The sequence below is a fragment of the Polypterus senegalus genome, chromosome 6 (assembly GCF_016835505.1).
Source record: "Polypterus senegalus isolate Bchr_013 chromosome 6, ASM1683550v1, whole genome shotgun sequence".
NCBI classification, from domain to species: Eukaryota; Metazoa; Chordata; class Cladistia; order Polypteriformes; family Polypteridae; genus Polypterus; species Polypterus senegalus.
In genome coordinates this window covers 18987686-19007611 of record NC_053159.1, presented here as the reverse complement: position 1 = coordinate 19007611, position 19926 = coordinate 18987686, and the positions used below count along the sequence as shown (strand labels likewise).

At 42.6% G+C, this 19926-nt stretch overlaps 1 protein-coding gene across 2 annotated transcripts in view; it reads left to right on the top strand.

The window, feature by feature from the left end:
* fam131c (family with sequence similarity 131 member C) overlaps positions 1-19926 on the top strand; it is a 46414-nt gene that overhangs the window by 16534 nt on the left and 9954 nt on the right. Inside the window, exons 2-4 of one of the 2 annotated variants that reach the window (XM_039755480.1) lie at positions 541-632; positions 3780-3815; positions 5743-5836. In XM_039755480.1, coding sequence (XP_039611414.1) covers positions 541-632; positions 3780-3815; positions 5743-5836 — 222 coding nt within the window. The remainder of the gene's footprint in view (positions 1-540; positions 633-3779; positions 3816-5742; positions 5837-19926) is intronic. The other variant, XM_039755481.1, reaches the window with a different exon arrangement.

The following is a 19926-nucleotide window of genomic DNA, read 5'->3' as shown; positions in this document are numbered from 1 at the left end:
CCTTCATAATGATGCCAGCCTTGTTCATGTTGTTTGCCAGTGCAGGCAGCAGCTCAGTTACACTCCTCGACCCCAACGTTCCCCCTCCATACAGAAACAGACCCTTTAATATTCTGAGCAGACTGAGGAGAACTGATTAGTGGGCATAAGGTGGGACCCTGCACACCGAATGGCCTCTTCTTACCATCCATCCATTTTCTAACCCTGCTTCTCCGGGGCAGGACCACCGGGCAGATCTTGCCTATCCCAGCAAGCAGTGGGCGCCGTCGGGTTCCATTCCCTTCATTTGTAATGTTTTAATGAACAGCAAACGCTTGCATTTCTCGAATCCCAAAACAAACCCAAAGTGATTTCCAAACCTCAGTATGCATTTCTGTGATTGATGTTCATTGGTGCTGTTTGGCACTGGGGCGCTATATAAATGTAAAGAATTCTTCTTATTATTATTATTCTTATTCTTCTTATTATTATTATTCTGCAGCTGATTATGGTGGCCGTCCTGTCACTTTGCTGTCACTTGTTGTGTTCTCTTTTCCGCAGAGCTCGACAGCGCCCTCAAGCCTCCTATTCCAGAACTGCACTGTGCCGAGGACCATGCCATTCTGAAGGTGTGTTTTACCCGATGCCTGGAGGTTTGTGTCATTTACTGGGTGCGGCTTTTACTGGCATTTGCAACAAGTAGGAGAAGACCCTCGAAATATGCAAGGACAGTGGGAAATGTGAAATAAGAGTGTGAACATTTAAAACACAGCACTTGTCAGTAATGATTGTTCCAAGGTTTAAGGTCCACTGATCTGCACTTGTGGTCTTCTTGATACTGTGATGTGCTGTGTAAGTGCTGGTGGGCACTGTGAGGGGCGCTATATGAAGTGCAGGCTGATTTACTGTGTAGTCAGATATAATCAAACCCCTTCACTTCTTTCACATTCTGTTATGTTGCAACCTTATGCTAAAGTCATTCCAATTCATCTTTCCGCCATTAACTGGCAATCAGTACCCCAAAATGACAAAACAAAGACATCATTTTAGAAATGTTTGCCACTGTATTGAAAATAAAAAGCTGAAATATGATGTTGACACACAAGCATCCCCCTCTTGACGGTGGGCTCAGGTGCCCCCCTTTTCTATTGGTCGTTGTTGAGATGTTTCTGCAGCTTGTTTGGAGACCACCTGTGCTCAGCCCAGTTGATTGGACATTAGGAAAGTCACCCGATGGTCTCCGGCCTGTCCAGGCACAGATCTGGGGAAGGAGGATCCCGTGAGCAGAGTGGTCTCCAGAAACCGCCAGTGCATTTGCCAGAACCCCCATCCCTTCCATGTTCCTCCCTAGTCCCATAGAATCGATGCTTCGGTATCAGCAGTTTCTGTTTATTTTGGGGTTTTTTAAGAACGTAACCCCTGCAGATAACGAGATTTGATTGTATTTGTAAGAATTCGGATTGTGCCCTAATTGAGGGGCACTATTTACAGTGGGCATAGAAAAGAATCCCCCCCCTAGAAATATTCCAATTTTTTTGCTTTACAGTCTTAAATGAAAACACACACACAAAATATTTCTTCCCAGCTTTACTTGCAACCGATAACATCCAAGTGAAAGATATTACAGCTACAGTTCAGAAGAATAATAAAAAATCAAAAACAAGACCTACTGAGATTAATAAAGGATCACCCCCATGTCAATGTCATTTTGTTGACCCCCTTTTTGCTTTAATGACAGCCTTGAGTCTGTTGTGATTCTTCTCTATCAGCTTTGCACGCCTAGATTGAGCCCACTCAATATTTGCCCCCCAAGTTCAGTCAAATTGGATGGTGAGCGTTGGTGGGCTGCTATCTTCAAATCTTTCCACAGATTTTCAGTGTGATTTAGGTGTGGGCTCTGACTGGCCACACCAGGACATTCACTTTTTTCTCCTTCGGCCACTGGGTGGTCCATTTTGCTGTGTGCTTTGGGTCGTTGTCGTCTTGAGAGGTGAACATGCTGCCCATCTTCAACTTTCTGGCAGAGGGTAGCAGGTTTTCCTCAAGAAGTTGATTGTATTTTGCCCCGTCCATTTTTCCTTCTAAGCTAACGAGAGCCCCAGGCCTTGTGGCAGAGAAACACCCCCACAACGGGATGCTGCCGCCTCCATGCTTTACCGTAGGTGTGGTGTGTTGTGTATGGCGAGCTGCATTGGTGTACCGTTTGGTATCGAAGACAAATAATTTGAATTTGGGCTCCTCTGACCATAAAGCCCTTTTCCACTTGGCATTTGAATCTCCAAGGTGCATTCTGGCAAAGCTCAAACGAGACGTAATGTGGCCTTTCTTGAGAAGAGTGACCCTCCCGAACAAGTCACATTTGTGGAGCGCTTGTGAAATTGTTGCCACATGCACACCATTAATGACCACTCTCTGCCATAAAATCCTGTAATTCCTTCAAAGTGGCCATTGGCCTCTTGGTAGCCTCTCCTACCAGTTTCCTCCTTGCTCTTCCATCCACTTTGGAGGGACGGCCGGCAGGATCCAGGGAGGGTCCTAGCAGTATCAAACACTCACCACTTCTTTATTATGGACCTTACTGAGCTCCTAAGAATTGAAAAAGCCTTTGAGATGTTTTTGTCTCCATCTCCTGCCTTATGTCTGTCCACAACTCTATCCCTGAGATCTTTTGAAAGTGGCCTGCCAACCACAGTCAGTTGTTTGCTGTCAGTTGCAATACCAAGCAAAGAAATGAATGCTCCAGGAAGAGCTTCACTAATCACACGGATTACAATTGATCACAGGTGGAAGGAAGCCAGTAACCATGGTCTGAAATGGGAATGGTGGGCACTTATACCTGATTGAGTTTAGGAGGGGAGGGATCCTTTATTAATCTCAGTATTTCTTGTTTTTATTTTTTTTTTAATTCTTCTAAACTGTAGCTTTGATATTTTTCATTTGGATGTTATAGGTTGCATTGAGTAAGTAAAGCTGGAAAAATATTTGTTTGTAGAAATATTTTGAATGGGGGATTCATTTTCTATACCCACTGTACAAACTAAAATGATGAAAACTGTGGCAGGCGGCCGGGGCCCATGCCCAGCCGGGATGCCCCTGCAGCATATCTTCCAGGGAAGCACGAATGGGAAACCCAGTATCTCCCCCTGGACACTAGATGGCAGCCCCCCCTGGGTTGCAGCAGTGCCTCGGACTCCCCCAGGGCTTCATGGGGTTTGGAGTGTCGTGCAGCCCTGTTGGGTTCCACAGGTGCCGCCAGTGGGTGCTGCAGCAGGAGCTGCTGGACCCTACTGGGCACTGGTTTCGCCACACCCGGAAGTGCAGCCAGATGTCTGCCACCAAACACCTGGAGCACTTCCGGGTGCCTAATAAAAGAAGCCAGCAACCACCACTCATTGGCCAGAGTCGGTTGGGTAAGGACAAAGCTTAGAAGAGGAGTGCTGGTGCCAGAAGAGAGAATTGTGTGGTGTGTTTTTGAAGTGCTTGCTTGTACAGTTGGGATTGTGCTGTGCCTGGGGGGATTACGGGGAAGAAGTGCCCAACAGGTGAAGAACAATAAAAGTTTATTTATTTTATACGTGCCTCCGTGTCCATCTCTGTCGGGTCAGGCACCTATATAGCGCCTTTTGTTACAAAACATTTAAGAGATGCATCTGGACTTTGTCTCTTAGTGAACTGCTACGCAGTGATCCATGTGCCGTTGATCTGACACACAATGTCATTTCAGTGGATTGATGAATTGATACCTTTACTGGTAGGCTGATCGATCGAGTGATGATTTCTTTTCTCTCCCTCCCATGCAGCCGGATCAGTCTGGATTCTGTTGGGACCCCTTGGAGGTAACATAAACTGGCTTGTTTCTTTACATTAATGCAGCTGACAAAACTGGCAAGTGCGATACAAGGCTCAAAAACACCTCAAGGAGGATCTGACATGTATAGAAACGGGCCTCGCCTCAGACAGCCAGGGCCCAAACACCAGAGGCAGGCTTTTGGGCCTACACAGGCCCAAAATGGACTGCTGGCTAAAGTACACAAATACTTTGAAATGTCCTAATTACACAAAAATGCCTGTAGCGTCATAATTTAATTCAATCAACTACATTTACAGAGTGATTTTCTAACCCACTCAATGCACTTTATAAAGAGAGTGGAGAGCCACTTCAAGCACCGCCAATGTGTAACATCCGTGTGCAAACCTTCCCACTCGACGAGGCTCCCCTCACATTACATATTAGGAGGTGAAGAGGTTAGGGAGGTAGTTAGCCAATAAGGGATGGGGAGGGCTGAATGACCAGGCTGTGGTGGGCAGTTTAGCCAGGGCAGTGCGGACGGCCTACTCTTTTTGAAACACGCCCAGAGAGTCAGGACCTCAGTTTTACTGGCTTACAGTCTGTATGCTGCCCGGGACCCATCTGTAATGACTCCGCCAATTCTCCATTTTCTGTCCTTTGTCCTCATTTACGTGTCTTAGAAAGAACAGCAGCACAAGAGTGACCCCTGAGGGGCGCCACTTTGGATATCCCCTAATTCTGCTTACCATTCCCCTCACCATTAATCTTTGCTTTCTGGTAGTGATGGGGAAATGAAGCCTTGTGAAATTTGGAGGCTTTCTTTCTATTTGTGCCGACAAAGATTCGAAGCTTTGAAGCCTCAGCCCCAGTATGAACAGCGGCATCTGGTGGTTAACTCAGGTCAAGGCAAGCTCTCCAGAGCACAACTGAAGCAGCACTCATTGTTTGAGTCTCACGTCACCAGGAAAAGGTCAGAAAAGCCTGTGTTCATTTTATTCTGCTAAGGTCCTTGTCTATTTATACTATTTAATGAATACACAATCATTAGACATTAAATAATGAATTTCTTTCTTAGAAGAGACTTTGGTACTGTACCAGAAGTAAGCATTCTGTGTCACCTGTAAATAAAGAGGATAGTAGTATAATGGCAGACTTAATGTGCAAACACACTCATCCAAACACAAGACACATTCCAGATTCGATTTAAGAACAAATATAACTTGGTTTGAGTATGATGGCTAAAATGTCTGAAGGTCCATTTCAAGCAGATTTAGGATTTAGAGAGTTTAAAAAAAAAAGAAAAGTTTGAATCTGAAACACCGGACTAAAAAGACACACTCGAGCTTTACAAATGGAGCTGCAGGAGTCTCAACATGGATGACGTGTTGTTGTTGTAAGACAACCCTTGCATGCACAGCAAACACCACACCTACACAGTGTTGTATAATTGAAATACATTTTATTTTAACAGTGTAAGAATAAGATTCTGATCAGAACATAAAATGTAGACCATAAGGAGGCAACATATTCTACCTTATTCGGTGGTATGAGATCAAAGTGCTCCCAAACTTTTGAACGTCGTGGTCTGCTGTTAGTCGCCATCTGTCACCAAAGCTCTCCAAATCTCTGTCTCCTCACAACCCAACATTGTTGAATGAGAACGATGTATTTTATTATAGGCTACCTGTTAATTTAGCGCCAAAGCTGTCAAACCAAGGAAGCTTGCTGTGTTCGAAGCTTCAAACGTCATAGGTCACGTGACACAAGCTCCGGCACAGTGATTCGACGCACTACTCTTCAGATTGACTGGCACAAGCGTCGACGGTTCGATATCATTTGCCCATTTCTACTTTCTGGTTTTGAGCCCCCTACAGACCGCACTCTGAACTGCCACTTCTGTCAGTTTGAATTCTCACATCCACACCTGTGGTGCTTCCCTTTTTGTCACTCCTGTTTTATATGATGTCTTTTAGAAATGCTTCAAGGCGTCCAATGGGATTTTGACAGAGAAGAAGCAGAACAATGGTGTCTATGACATAACGGAGCTGGCAACTTCATCAATATTTGGTGAGTGTGGCTGATGGCCGTTCTTTGGTGTCTGGCGTAGTCTGTGTCTGTCTCAAGAAGGGTCTGGAGATGTTCATTAGGAGTGTCTGACAATTAATAGTCACCAGCTGTGCCACCCATCTAAGATGGGTTGAGATCTAAGTAATTAACGAAGACCTCAGCATTAATGTTTGCAGTGCACCAAACAATGCCTATGTCTCTGTTATATGCCATTTGGTATGGGATTTGTAAATGCACTGTTATTATTTGTGATGTGCCATGTGTTGCAATGACAAATGCATATTCCATTTAGTATGGGATTCATAAAAGAACTGTTAATGTTTGCAATGCACCATCTGTTGGAATGATAAATGCCATGCCTTTGTTTCTGATATATGCCCTTTTTATGGGATTTATAAAATCACTGTTAACATTTCTGATGGGCCATGTGTTGGAATGATAAATGCAATGCATATTTCTCTCCTTTATATGCCATTTGGTATGGGATTCATAAAAGCAGTGTTGATTTTTATGATGCACCATCTGTTGGAATGACTAATACAATGTATTTTACTGCTAAAAATGTTTATGATGCACCATCTTTTGGAATGACAGAGACACAGCAACCAGACGAACACCCAGACAGACACACCGACTCTTTTTATTAAGGGGGATTCTTTCCTGCTTCCCTTTCTTCTCTCTTCTCTGTCGGATTTACTGATTCCACTATGTGAGAGTATACAGTTAATCATAAACTATCATTTGGGTGATGTTAGAAAACGGAGCAAAAGTTGAAGGCCTGAATGTTAATGAATTGAATTCCTATGGGAATTGTGGTCTTGCTTTACCCGCGACCGAATACTTTATAACAAAACATTAAACTCTGATAATATTCACTTTTCATAATGGAGTAACCACAGAATAACCCATAAAATGCAATACACATCATCAGATTGGTAACTTTCAAAGCACTTTTTTCTCACATGACATTCCCTAGAGTTCTGTGAATTTTTGTGCTAACATCTTACTAATAAAAAAAATGTAGTCGCTATTGTCGGAAGACACAGAGACTGACGAGGTCTCATCATCCTCTCTGACCCGTCATGGCTGGTAGATGGCGCTGAAGATCATGAAGGATGCACCGGCTGGAAAGAATGCGTCAGCAGCGTCTTTGTTTATATCATATGGGCTGTGGCACGGCGCGTCAGGAACATCATTACCGTTACTTAAGAGGCTCCATCTTGTGATGTCATTGATGTCTTCTGATAAATTGTAACTTGTCTACATTTTAAATTTTAAAAGGAAACACTTCTTGCTTCATTTACCCTTTCAAGAAAAACTTAAGAGTCGTCGTGAACTCATCACTGACAGATAGTGTTCAGAAGTCATGAAGAAGGCAAATGAATGTCAGGTTATATAGCGCCTTGATGTGTGGAGCACAAGTCAGAGGAGGTTCTGCTCAAGCTTTATAACATACTGGTGAAGCCTCATCTGGAGTGCTGTGTGCTGTTTGGGTCTCCAGGACTAATAAAAGGACATAACAACACTAGAAAAAGGTCCAGAGAAGAGCGAGGAGGCTGATTAGAGGAGATGAGTTATGAGGAAAGAGTAAAAGAGCTGAGCAAAAGCAAAAGGGGTCCACCTGCAATCGATTCAACTGATCAGACATGATTAAGAAAGGTGCATGGCTGTCTATAGAAGGTCCGGCCATGAGGTTGAAGGAATTCCCTGTAGAGCTTACAGACAGGATTGTATCGAGGCACAGATCCAGGGAAGGCTACAAAAATATGTCTGCTGCATTGCAGTTTCCCAAAGGCACAGTGGACTTCGTAACTCTCAAATGGAAGAGGTTTGAAATAACAAGGACTCCTCCTAGAGCTGGCCACATGGCCAAACTGAGCAATCGGTGAGAAGGGCCTTGGTAACAGAAGTGACCAGGAGGGACTGAGCTTCGGAGAAGCTGTGTGGAAAGGGGAGAAACCTCCAGAAAGATGCCCATCATGGCGGCACATCACAGATCAGGCCTTTAGGGCAGAGTGGCCAGACAACACATGAAAGCCCACTTGGAGTCTACAGAAATGCATCAAAAGAGCTCTCAGACTATCAGAAACCAAATGCTGTGGTCTGGTGAGGCAGAGAGTCAACTGTGTGTCCTCCATTACAAGTCCAAGGAGTTTCTGCTCAAGCTTTATAACACACTGGTGAGGCCTTATCTGGAGTACTGGGTGTAGTTTGTGTCTACAAAAAGGACATAACAACACTAGAAAATGTCCAGAGAAGAGCAGCAAGGCTGATTCAGGACTACAGGGGATGAGTTATGAGGAAAGATTAGAAGATTTAGGAGTCATAGTGGACTTGACACTATCAACGTCCAGACAGTGTTCAGAAGCCATTAAGAAGGCTAACAGAATGTCAGGTTATATAGCGCCTTGCTGTGTGGAGTACAAGTCACAGGAGGGTCTGCTCAAGCTTTATAACACACTGGTGAGACCTCATCTGGAGTACTGGGGGCAGTTTGGGTCTCCAGGCTACAAAAAGGACATATCAGCACTAGAAGAAGGTCCAGAGAAGAGCAACAGGGCTGACTCTAGGGCTACAGGGGATGAGTTATTAGGAAAGATTAAAAGAGCTGAGCCTTTACAGTTTAAGTAAAAAAAAATTAAGAGGAACCATGACTGAAGTGTTTAAAATTATGAAGGGAGTTAGTCCAGTGGATCGAGACTCAAATGAGTTCATCAAGAACACGGAGACACAGCTGGAAACTTGTTCAGGGTATATTTCACACAGACATTAGGAAGTTTTTCTTCACACAAAGACCAAGTAGTGTGGTAGACAGAAGGACTTTCAATAGAATCCAATGGAACACACAAAATGAAAGATTAACGGGAAGTGAGCTTAAAGGAAAATCAAACCTGGAAAAATCCAAAGAGTGTTTTTACCAAAAGGAAAAGCTCAGAAGTATCTGGCACTTGGCTTTTACTACATTAGGCTGTGATTTCCAAACAGTTATGGACAATGCGCCACGTTTAAAACTGACAATGGCTCTGTGTGTGCCTGTCCAACCCCCCCGAGTAGAGTAAATCCCAGCGAACACAATGGGAAAAAAAAACGAGCACGATGTTCAAAAAGCCCTTTGTGACGGTACGCTTAATGAACACTTTGTTCTCTTTTTCTTTTCTTTTTTTTTCCTTCCTATTCTTATAACCTAGCGAAACAGGTAAATGCACGTCCCCAAAGCATACACAGGCTTCTATTACCACCATATCCACGGCACCGGAAGGCTCGTTTCCCGTCTTTCCATGAGACACACGGTCTCACAAGGGCCGGAACCAGAAGTGAGGTCATTGGAGCCAGGCGGAATTTCCTGTAATCAGTCTGTAGTGGAAAGAGAGAAAGGATCAGCACAATCCGCCACCCCCTGGTCTGTTGTGGAATTGCCCTCATTTAGGCCCTTTAGCTGCCTCAAAAGCGCACGTGTGTAACAATATATATATATATATATATATATATATATATACTGTAGAATGAGGTATTAATTGGTTCAACAGATGCCTGTCTAGTTTTTACCACCCGGTTTTACCAGCCCCAGCCTGAGGAGGGTGTGGCTGACAGCGTCTTTTGTGGGCGGGGCTCGGCCTTCTCTACTAGTGATTACTCAGAGCTGTGGGAAAAGCAGAAGATGCCATTAGCGTCAGCGCCCCCTCTCGTCTTACGGTGGTATTTATCGATTTACCAAAGCCGTCCTGGTGATGCCGGTGTATAATATGTACGTAGAGACACACATAAAATATGCAATAATCCGTGCAGAATGCAGTCTATTGCAGTGATTTGACTTCCTTGCTGCTAGTGATTCCCCATGAGAATAACAGTGGCATGCACGCTTCATTCAGTTAATTCATTTTTAGTTTTCATGTTCACAGAGTGATATGCAGACACAGGGGCACACACACACACAGACAGACATACAGGCATCACTCTGAAATCGGTCATATTGTGTTCATTGATTCCTGAAACGCTGAAATTCTCACCCTGTCACAACTCATTCCCATCAGTGACGGTTGGTAACATAAGAGGAAGAAGCTCCACTTGGCTCGGTCCATCCTGGATTTGACCTTGGCATTCATTTTTTTTTTTTATAAGCATGATTCTCCTTGATGTCTGACACGTGTGTCTTATGATTACAACTCATTAGCATATTCTTATTTTTCTGCCCGACTTGCTCCTGATGTGATGGCTCGTTCTTATTCCCTCTTAAGCCATTTGGATGTGTTGCTCTGGCTTTTTCCAGTTCAGTGTATTCTCTGGGAAGCACATCACTGATATGTCAGGGTATGTTTTATGTACATATATATTTACACATTTTTTTGGTGGGCAGGGGGGGCTGCCAAGCAGAAAATGGGTGACATGGGATAGAAATCTGACCCAACAAAGTCTTAAAAAGAGAATGACGTGTAAATGACTTTAGAACATTCGAGGGCAGATGTCATGATTCAGCAGCACGGTGGCACAGTGGCGCAGTAGAGATCAGGGTTCACGCTCCGGGTCTTCCCTGCATGAAGTCTGCATGTTCTCCCTGTGTTTGCATGGACTTCCTTCCACAGTGGATGGCGGATTGGCGTGAGTGGGTGTGAGTGTGTCCCCCTGCCAGGGTACAGTTCCTGCCTGGTGCCCTGTGCTTGCTGAGGTGGACTGCAGCCCATCCACAGACCTGTTCAGGATAAGGTAGGTAGAGAAAATGGCAGACATTTTGTGAACTTTGTCAAGTTTGAAGAACTGACTGTTCTTTTTTACACAAACATTTTTCTTCAAAGCCTTTAATTCATCTGGAAATTCTTGCTCTGTTTCAGCTTTCTTTGGGAAACTGACAGCGTAACCCTTCTCAATAATGGCCACTTCTCAATGTCTTCCTGTTGAGGAATATATTCTCTTCCCACTGGAATAGTGACCTGCGTGTAGAGCTTTGGCAGATCAATATATCGATCATTGAGGCCATCAGATAAGATAGATTTGGGGTACTCAAAATGGTGAAAGGGTGTGAGACCTCTGAGAAGACCCATAAACAATTTAACTTCTTTATTATTTAGCGCTTTTCACTGAGTGCGGGCACAGAGCGCTGTGAACAAACACAAGTAGTAGAGATGATATTAATTACTAAATACAGAACTGGAACACTCAGAATTGTAGATTTGTTAAAACATGCAAGAACGAGGTAGACACTGATTAAGCAAAAATGAATACCAACGATTTCTCTCCATGAATTTAGTTGACAAACTATGGCCAGTTGACAAGGGTGGTGATTAAAATTGTAGAAGAGAAAGTTAAAAACAAAGTCACAGCCTTGGAGACCTTGGCCAACTGGCTGCCTGCCCACTCCTGGGTTTTCTATAGTAGAGTCTGTGCTGGCCGTCCAATCAGATGAGAGAACAATGACTCCAATGCTTCTTTACCTTTGGCGACTTTTCCATACGCAAGAGAACAGTCTGGCATTAGAGCAGTGGCACCAAGTGTCGCATCCAGATACTGAGAAGAGAAACAGAATAGAGGAGGGTTATTAATGGTTTAAAATGAATAAAAAACAGAAATGCAGTATAATCAGCTAATCAGCAGCTCTAGTCATGGTATACTAGACTAAAGTTGTGAGTCTTCAGCCTGAATTTAAAAGTTGAGACTGAAGTGACTTCTCTTATATAAGTAGGTAGATCATTCCACATCTTTAAGGTCCTGGAACTAATTTAGTAATCCTTGAAATCTTGAGCAGGTCGACATCTTGAGATCTTAATGTGCACTCAGATTTGTAAATAATCATAAGCTCAGATAAGTAAGCAGGGCCTTTTAAGGCTTTATAAGTTAAAAGGGGGTCTTTAAGATCAGCCCTAAACTGAACTGGAAGCCAGTACAAGGACATGAGAACAGGAGTTATGGGTTCAAACTTTGTAGTTCTTGTAAGGATTCTTGCAGCTGCATTTTGATTTAACTGAAAGCTACATAGAGAAAGATTTGAACAGCCAGTGAATAACGCATTGCAGTAGTCAATCGTACTAGAAGCAAACACATAAATTAGTTTCTCTGTATCTTGCTTATTTAGAAAACATTTTGATCTTTCTTTCAATATTTTTAAGATGGAAAAAACATGTTTTAGATATGTATTATTGTAGCATTGCCCTCTACTTACCCTTTACCTGTTTTCTTCAAGGGTAAGTGTACTTATCAAGTTCGTTACCAGGTTGGTCTACTGTTGCACTTTAAGATTAACACACACATACATAGATATACGCATACACACAGACCCTAACCACAAAAGGGCTAACCTCTAGCACTTTAAACCACACAGGTGCCTTAGGAATAAGCCTGTCACTCTCTCAGCACTTTAAGAAATTTACTTATTATCGGCACAAGCAACATACAATATTTTAATGATATCTCAGACCTTAATATTACTTTTGGTCTCCAAGAATACATTTAAACATACAAAGGCTCAGCACTCTTGACTATAGGTCATTTATCAGCCAATAATTAATTACTTTACGTACTTTTGGGTGGAGCTTTCACCCGCAACCTTAATAAACCTCGCAGCACAGAATGTATGGCAAACCTCCGGCTGCACCAGGTGCTCAAAGAAATCTACCTTATTACTTCAATCATTCTAGAAATGAAGATAAAGCATAGAATGTTAAAAGCAGCATGGTATTTATTACATAAATAATAATAATACCACTGGAACAAAGAATAGTAGAAAATAGGACTGATAGAAAAGTCTGAATTTATATATATAGCCTTTAGAAAAAGTTTGCAAAAAGTTACAGATGACAAGGATGAATGTCGCAGGCGGCTTGTGATCGAGCACTTGTAGTTATTCATTAGATGCTTTTCTGATGGAAACGGCCGCATGTTGACGCTGCTCTGTTCTCTTCTGACGTCTTTGTCCCATCTTCTTCCTCCCTCCTTCCTTAGTATATCGCAACTCAGACGAGACATATTTATTCTAAAATTCTACCTATGGGGTTTTGTAAGATGTGATTGTTAGATATTCTGATTGGCTGGCTATCAATATAATGAATGAATTCGCTCGTCCGTTTTCCCAAACAATACAACGTTTTTGATGTTGCCTCAAGTGTCGCTATGTCTTCCTTTCCCAGGCTGTTAAATAACTAGATGTCCATCCTTTCTTAGGTTATAAAGCAATTGATAGCCTGAGCCACCAGCATGTCTTCCTTTCTTTGTTAGAACAGCTGTTTTAAAAGTGAGGTATAACTGGGAAGAAGACATGCTTTGATATGTCCTGAATGTAGTTCATCTGTTGTCTTGTCTTGAACAAAATATCATGGAGATATAAACCAAAATGTACAGATTTTGCACCCCACATCAGGATAGTTTTACAATGTGTACTTTAAATGACATGCTAGTGTCATAGTGTAAACCAGAATCAGACCTCACCCCAGGCAGCCTTCATTAATGTGATTCATATATCTTTCAACTCTTTAAGGCTTTATTGGGCCAGATTCCTGTCCCATGTCACCCCTTATTGCTTGGCAACCCACCAGGTAATGTGTAAATATAGGCAAGGTACCCTCATGTATGTGTGCCTTCCAGATCAGGTGCTTTTATATGACAATCAACTCCAGACCCTAGAAAGGTGACCACCTTTGAACCAAAAAGTGTGGGACCACTAAAACCAATTGGCTGTAACTGTGATGATGTAGGAGTGTTGTGTTAAAGCGGCTTATGAGATCGATCATTTTTGTGTTTTATATTGGTAAAAGACTTGAGAAGAGATCACCCACCTCAAACACGGCCAGTACTTGGATGGGAGACCATCTAGGAAAAGCATGGGTTCTTGCTGGAAGAGGATTGGTGAGGCCAGCAGAGGATGCTTGTCCTGTGGTCTGAATGTAGAACCTAATACCTTAGTGCAGTGACGGGGAAATCATGCTCTAGAAATGGCACTGTCCTTTAGATGAAACATAAAACCGAGGTCCTGACTTGCTGTGGTCATAAAAGATTCCTGGGCATCCTAAAGAGTAAGGTATATCCTGATATCCTGACTAAATTGCCCGCCACGGCCTAGTCATTCTGGCCCCCTAATTATCCCCAGTCTTTAATTGTCTTTCTCTCACCCCTTCACCACCTAAAAGTTCCTGTGTGGTGGGTGTACTGGTGCAATAATGGTGGCCGTTGCCTCATCCATTTGGATGCTGCACATAAGTGATGTTTGAAATGGCTGCCCAATCACTCAAGCACTTTGAGCTGTGAGAATGGCACTATATACAGTAAATGTAAAGATTTATTAATATTAAATATTTCAGACTGATCTGTTTTCACTTTGACATTAAAAGTTTTTTTTTTGTTGTTAATATGCAATAAGTATCAAATAAGCCAAATGAAATCCCCTGTGATTCAAAGTTGTTTAACAATAACGTTAAAACTTCCAAGACCAGGGGCCTCATGTATAAACGGTGCGTACGCACAGAAATGTTGCGTAAGAACTATTCCACGTTCAAATCGCGATGTATAAAACCTACACTTGCCGTAAAGCCCCGCACTTTTCCACGGTACCTCATGCCTTGTCGTACGCAAGTTCTCCGCTCGGTTTTGCAAACTGGCGGCACCCAGCGTCAAAGCAATGGTACTGTTCTTGTATGATTACTCATTATTTTCATGACGCGGCTTTATAAATACACAGAAACTAACCGCATATTGTTTATTAGTGTAATGCATCTGATTGTAATTAACTCGTAACAATATAATGGTTCAGGGAACAACCATAGTATTCCAAATACCATAACTGCTTTAGCGTTGTTACTCTCACTGCACCTTCTTCTTCTCCTTCTTCTTCTTCTTCTTTCAGCTCCTCCCGTTAGGAGTTGCCACAGCGGATCATCTTTTTCCATATTACTCTCACTGCACGATTCGGAGTATTTATATCACTGTATCTGAGTGTGAATCACAGCAGCAGCTGATCGGAAAGAGAATTATCGGTATACAGCTTTAAGGACACTCTGTCTCAGCCACTGCAAAACGTTTTAAAGCCTTTCCTGTACGGACCTCGCGGTTCAGAAACAGTTTCATCCCAAGAACTTTAAATGCACTCAATCAATTGCTCCTTGTAGAACTGTCTGTACTTATAAGTACAATCACCCCACTGTAAACTTGCACTACAGTTATAATATCTCACAACCTGGGCCACTTTATAAAGCGCGTATTTACATATGATGACGATATCATTTTTAAGGTGAAATGCAGCAAAATATGTTTGTTAAATTATACACATAAAACTTTAACTTCATTTAAATAATCTATATTCTTCACTGGGAGTGTCGTGAAGGACAGAATAATTAAACATTTACTACGAAGATATTTCAATGTTCTTTAAACGTTTTGAAGAATCGGCGCTAAGCTTACAGATGGCTTAACTTCTATTACAGAGCTGATTGTGTGGCGATCGGTTACTTGGGGAAAGAAAAGCAAGGACTCTTGGGGCGGCCACACCAATATATATTGAATATACAACAGAAAGAGAAAATAACAACACAGTGACAAATTTCGACAAAAGATAAATGCTTGTCATGAGCACGAGGCTCATGAAACACATGTTTAATAATGTGCTTTAGCTCCTATCATCATGAAAATGACATCACGTATACATCTCAGTATTTTAGTTATTCAGAGAGCTGTAATATCACGAATGTAATGGATTCTGTGTCCAGTTGGAGGAAGAGAGCCAGTTTAAGAAGCAAGTAGTGATTCACACACACAGAGCACATACGAGTAGAAGATCAAATACAAAACAAAGCATTTAACGTGCTACTTTAATTACGATGTGATTTTAGAAACTGGTTAATTAAACGATTTTAAGATGAAGTTTATGATGTTCTACTAAATGACAAAATAAACTACGTGATTAAAGTGGAAAATTCGAGATTAAAGTTGACATTTCGTGCTTTTTCCCTACCGTGTGCCTTTTTTCTCTGTACCCTAATAAGCTTTCATATGACACTCAGACAGTGGGCTTACAACTCTTCTTTTCACGGCAACTTTGATATGTGACTTCTTTTTTATTTCCGGCACTGTGCGATTTTGTGAATGTGAGCTTTCAAGTTTCTCCAACACGCTATGTCACTCGATCAACTTCATTTTGTTGATTATACCACGGTTTATTTGAACAAATAGTATGTTTTTCCTTTGCCTCCACTTGGTATTCGCTGAAATTCTTATGTTTCCCCCCGTGCTTTTCCCATTGTCTTTTCACAGAAGGCTGCGCTTAAGGGCGATTTATATTGATTTGCATATTCAAATAGGCGTAATTCTGGGAGGATTTGGGGCGTTACAAAATGCGCGTGCACGAGCGTTAGTTTTCACGCTGATCGGGATTTATGTAGCGGAAGAACGTGGAAGTTGGAGTACGCACCGATTCCTGCATCTGGATTTTTCTGTGCGTAAGCACATTTCGGCTTTTGTGCTTACGCCATGTTATAGTGCGAGTTCTACGCACGGCGTTATACATGAGGCCCCAGGTGAATCGTTCATTTTTCTTACTGCAAAGCTTTCAGGATTCCATCCGGCAGCTTCTAGCTTTGCTTACCTGTTCAAATTGCCAAGCATGAGATCTGTCCGCTCTCTCTACAAGCTCCAGGCCCAATCCCCCGTCCTCCTGATCACAGTCAGTTAGGCGACTCCATTGACATTTCAGGAGAGAGGCGAGGTGAGGGGAAGCAGCAGCAGCTGAAGCCCCCTTTGGAGCTCTTGAGCTCGAGTGTGAGCCTCTCACCAGGTCTCATCTCATCAAGAGGGACGTGTTATTGAAGAAGTGTTCTGTGACGGCTGAACATGCCTGCCTTATGAGCTGTTTGATTTATTATCATTTATATTTTCTCCTTTGATCGTGATCCTCTTCTTTAAATGGAGTGTCACTCTATGCGCCGACCCAAGTTAGGAGTAAACTTTGATCCACGGCAGGGTCTCGAGAGTTTCCTAATGGATTTTGCAGGACAATAAAGAATGTCTTAAAGACAAGCAGACAGATGGCCCCCTTTCAGATCTTTTCTTGGTTTTATTGTCAAACACTTTCTTCAGAGCGGAAGCAAATGTGCCAACCTCAGTAAATAAAGAATGAACGGTGGCGATATGAGCGACAAGGTTGGATAATGACTGCTCACGTTTTACATGAGGCCTTCATGTTTCTTTTGGTACTCGACTTCTTGTATATTCCTTTTTGACTTTGATTTCCGGTTAACATTTTGAGCTCCGTTGTATCATGTGTCTGACTCAGGGCCATCTTAATGTAAACCCATGGGCACGCTGGGCAGTTGCTTATGCCCCATGCTAATCTATGTACGTTGTGACTTGCTGTCAATAAATAAATAAATACTAAACTATAAATATTTGTTATTGTGTTACAAGAGGACATTGGCATTCGCCTCTGATTTAGTATCACAGTCACCTCTGCCACCTCTGCCACCTCATGTGCAGGTACGGATCTCACACACTACATCACGTAAAAGCGTATCTGTTAACGTCACTTCAACTCAATTCTCTGCAAAGAAATTTCGCAAATGTTTGTGTTGAACACTTGGTTAATAATAAATAATTCATAGTAATTCCATACTGTGCCATCTCTGTCTGTATGGTTTACCAATTGAGTGTGATTTTTGTGTTTTTAAAGGCTCATGTTATATTGTTCAAATGTTTGTGTTGTTTAATCTTTGCTGTACAGTGTGTTTTTTAATGTTTAAACACTGATTTTGTTGGAAGTACCCATACAATAAATATTTACATTTACATTTTTATTCCTGTGACTGGTTGTGCAGGTAGGGGCTCAGTGCATTGCTTTGCCTGAGGGGCCTATAACGCTATTATGACTTCCAGTTTTCACTCACGCATCGTTTCTTCTGCTTCGACTTTACTCATTAAAAGCTTTGAAGGACAACTTATTTTTTGTATAGGACTGACACCAATTACTAAATTCTGAACTGGTACACATACTGCAGGGGTGGGCAAAGTCAGTCTTGGAGGGCCGCAGTGGCTGACGGTTTTTGTTACAAGCCATTTGCTTAATGAGAAAACAGTTTTTTGCCAATAATTTAATTTCTTGGCTTGTCAGTGCTTTAACTCTGCCATGTCAGGTCATTCTCACATCCTAGATTTTGTTTCGTTTCCAAGGATATCATGAAGATGATGTGAAGTCCCAGTCACGACTTCCCCATGTGGCGCACCAGTGGGCTTCTTTAGCCCCTCTCCGTTCCAAAGAGCGGGCCTCTGTGTCTGTACTCGGTGCTCCCTCGCCTCTTTACTGCCATGCTGGGCTCTGATGTGCAAATTAAGAAGAAGCAGGTTATTGCCTGCGGGTCTCTAACCTCTGCTCTACTCCGCCATCGGGGTCTTTGGCTCTCTAACTCTCTCTCTCTCAATCGTTGGCACTGTTAAACTGGCCTGGCTCATGCGTCTCCATCACAGGATTCAGGGGACGAGAAACACTTCGATGGCACATATCTTGTATGGCACGGACCCCCGAGCTGCTTTCACTGCAGCAAAAAGGGACCTTAGAACTTCAGAGTCAGCGGCCCCACGAAGCCAGAGTTGGACTCAGCTGCTTCTTGGTGCCCGTGCCAAAGCCACCTTGCCACCGAGTAATTCTCAGTCCTTCACTTTCTTTCCAAGTATTTAATTAAACCAAATAGTGCATGATAAACACACACCGATGTAATGGAAACAAGCTAAATGGAGAACTACTCGTTTCTTTTGTCATTTGCATCTTATTGTTAATTAGGGGTCATTTAAAAAGCAAGAATACAGCAGTTTAAGACTAAAATAAGCAATGAGGGTTCAAAATCTTAACAAGCGAGTCAACAAAAATGAAGCAGAAGTGTTACTTGAGCAATAAGTGCTTCTTATTAAGCAACTGGGTTGGAAGAAAAACCTGCAGCCACTGTGGCCCTCCAGGAATGACTTTGCCCACCCCGACATACTGCATACTGTGCCCTCCATGATGCGTGGGACAAAGACACGTTTATCCTTGATGTACCCCTCTGCTCCACAGTGTAAAGTGACACATACAATGATTCAGACATTGTGATTAAAGTGCGGACTTTCATTTCAGGGGGTCTGCATACATTTCACTCACATAATACTTTTTCTACACCACCCCCCCCACCAACCCCATTTCAGAGCACCATAACATTTGTGACAATTGGCGTCCCAGGTGTTTGTGCTTCCTCAGGTGGGTTTCATGGCTTCATAAGATACCTCAGCTTGCTTCTACCCTTAAACAAGAGCAATAATAACCAAAATGGCCACAAAATTCAGTCCTAAGCAGAAATACTCACAATATCAATCACTTGAATGAACGAACTAACTAACTAACTGCCTGTCTGCCTGACTGCCTGCCCGGCCTTTATAGGGCTGGGGGTGGACCCTTAATGGAGATTGACAGGTGGCCCCACCTCTTGGGGCTCCACCCACAATGAATTTCCTCACATTTAAAGAGACAGAACACCAATTCATAACCACATATGAAATCATTTAATATAATTAAAAGCAATAATAAAACATAAGCTACACGTAACTTCATTCCAATCCATGCTACTAAGTGGTTGGTCTGGTCTGGGGTCGAGTACAGACGCTAGCGAGGTCGACAGCGAGAAACTCTGTCACCGGGCAGTGTGACACCCTTGCAGCAGTAGCAGTTAAAAGTCAGTCGTCTGCTCGCCCACTTGTTCAAGATGAGAGTTCCCTTATCGCTGAAGTGGGTGAGCTGCTGTTTCCTGACCCCAAGGCCCTTTTGTGCCCAGAGGGACTGGGCGGTCTCATGGTCTGGAATCCCTACAGATTTTATTTTTTCTCCAGCCGTCTGGAGTTTTTTTGTTTTTTCTGTCCCCCCTGGCCATTGGACCTTACTCTTATTCTATGTTAATTAATGTTGACTTATTTTATTTTCTTATTGTGTCTTTTATTTTTCTATTCTTAATTATGTAAAGCACTTTGAGCTACTGTTTGTATGAAAATGTGCCACATAAATAAATGTTGTTGTTGTTGTCACGGCCAACATTATCGGTGTGTTGGCGTGAAAAGCAGAGGGGCAGAGGCTCTGAGCGATTTCTCGCCAGTGACAGTTTATT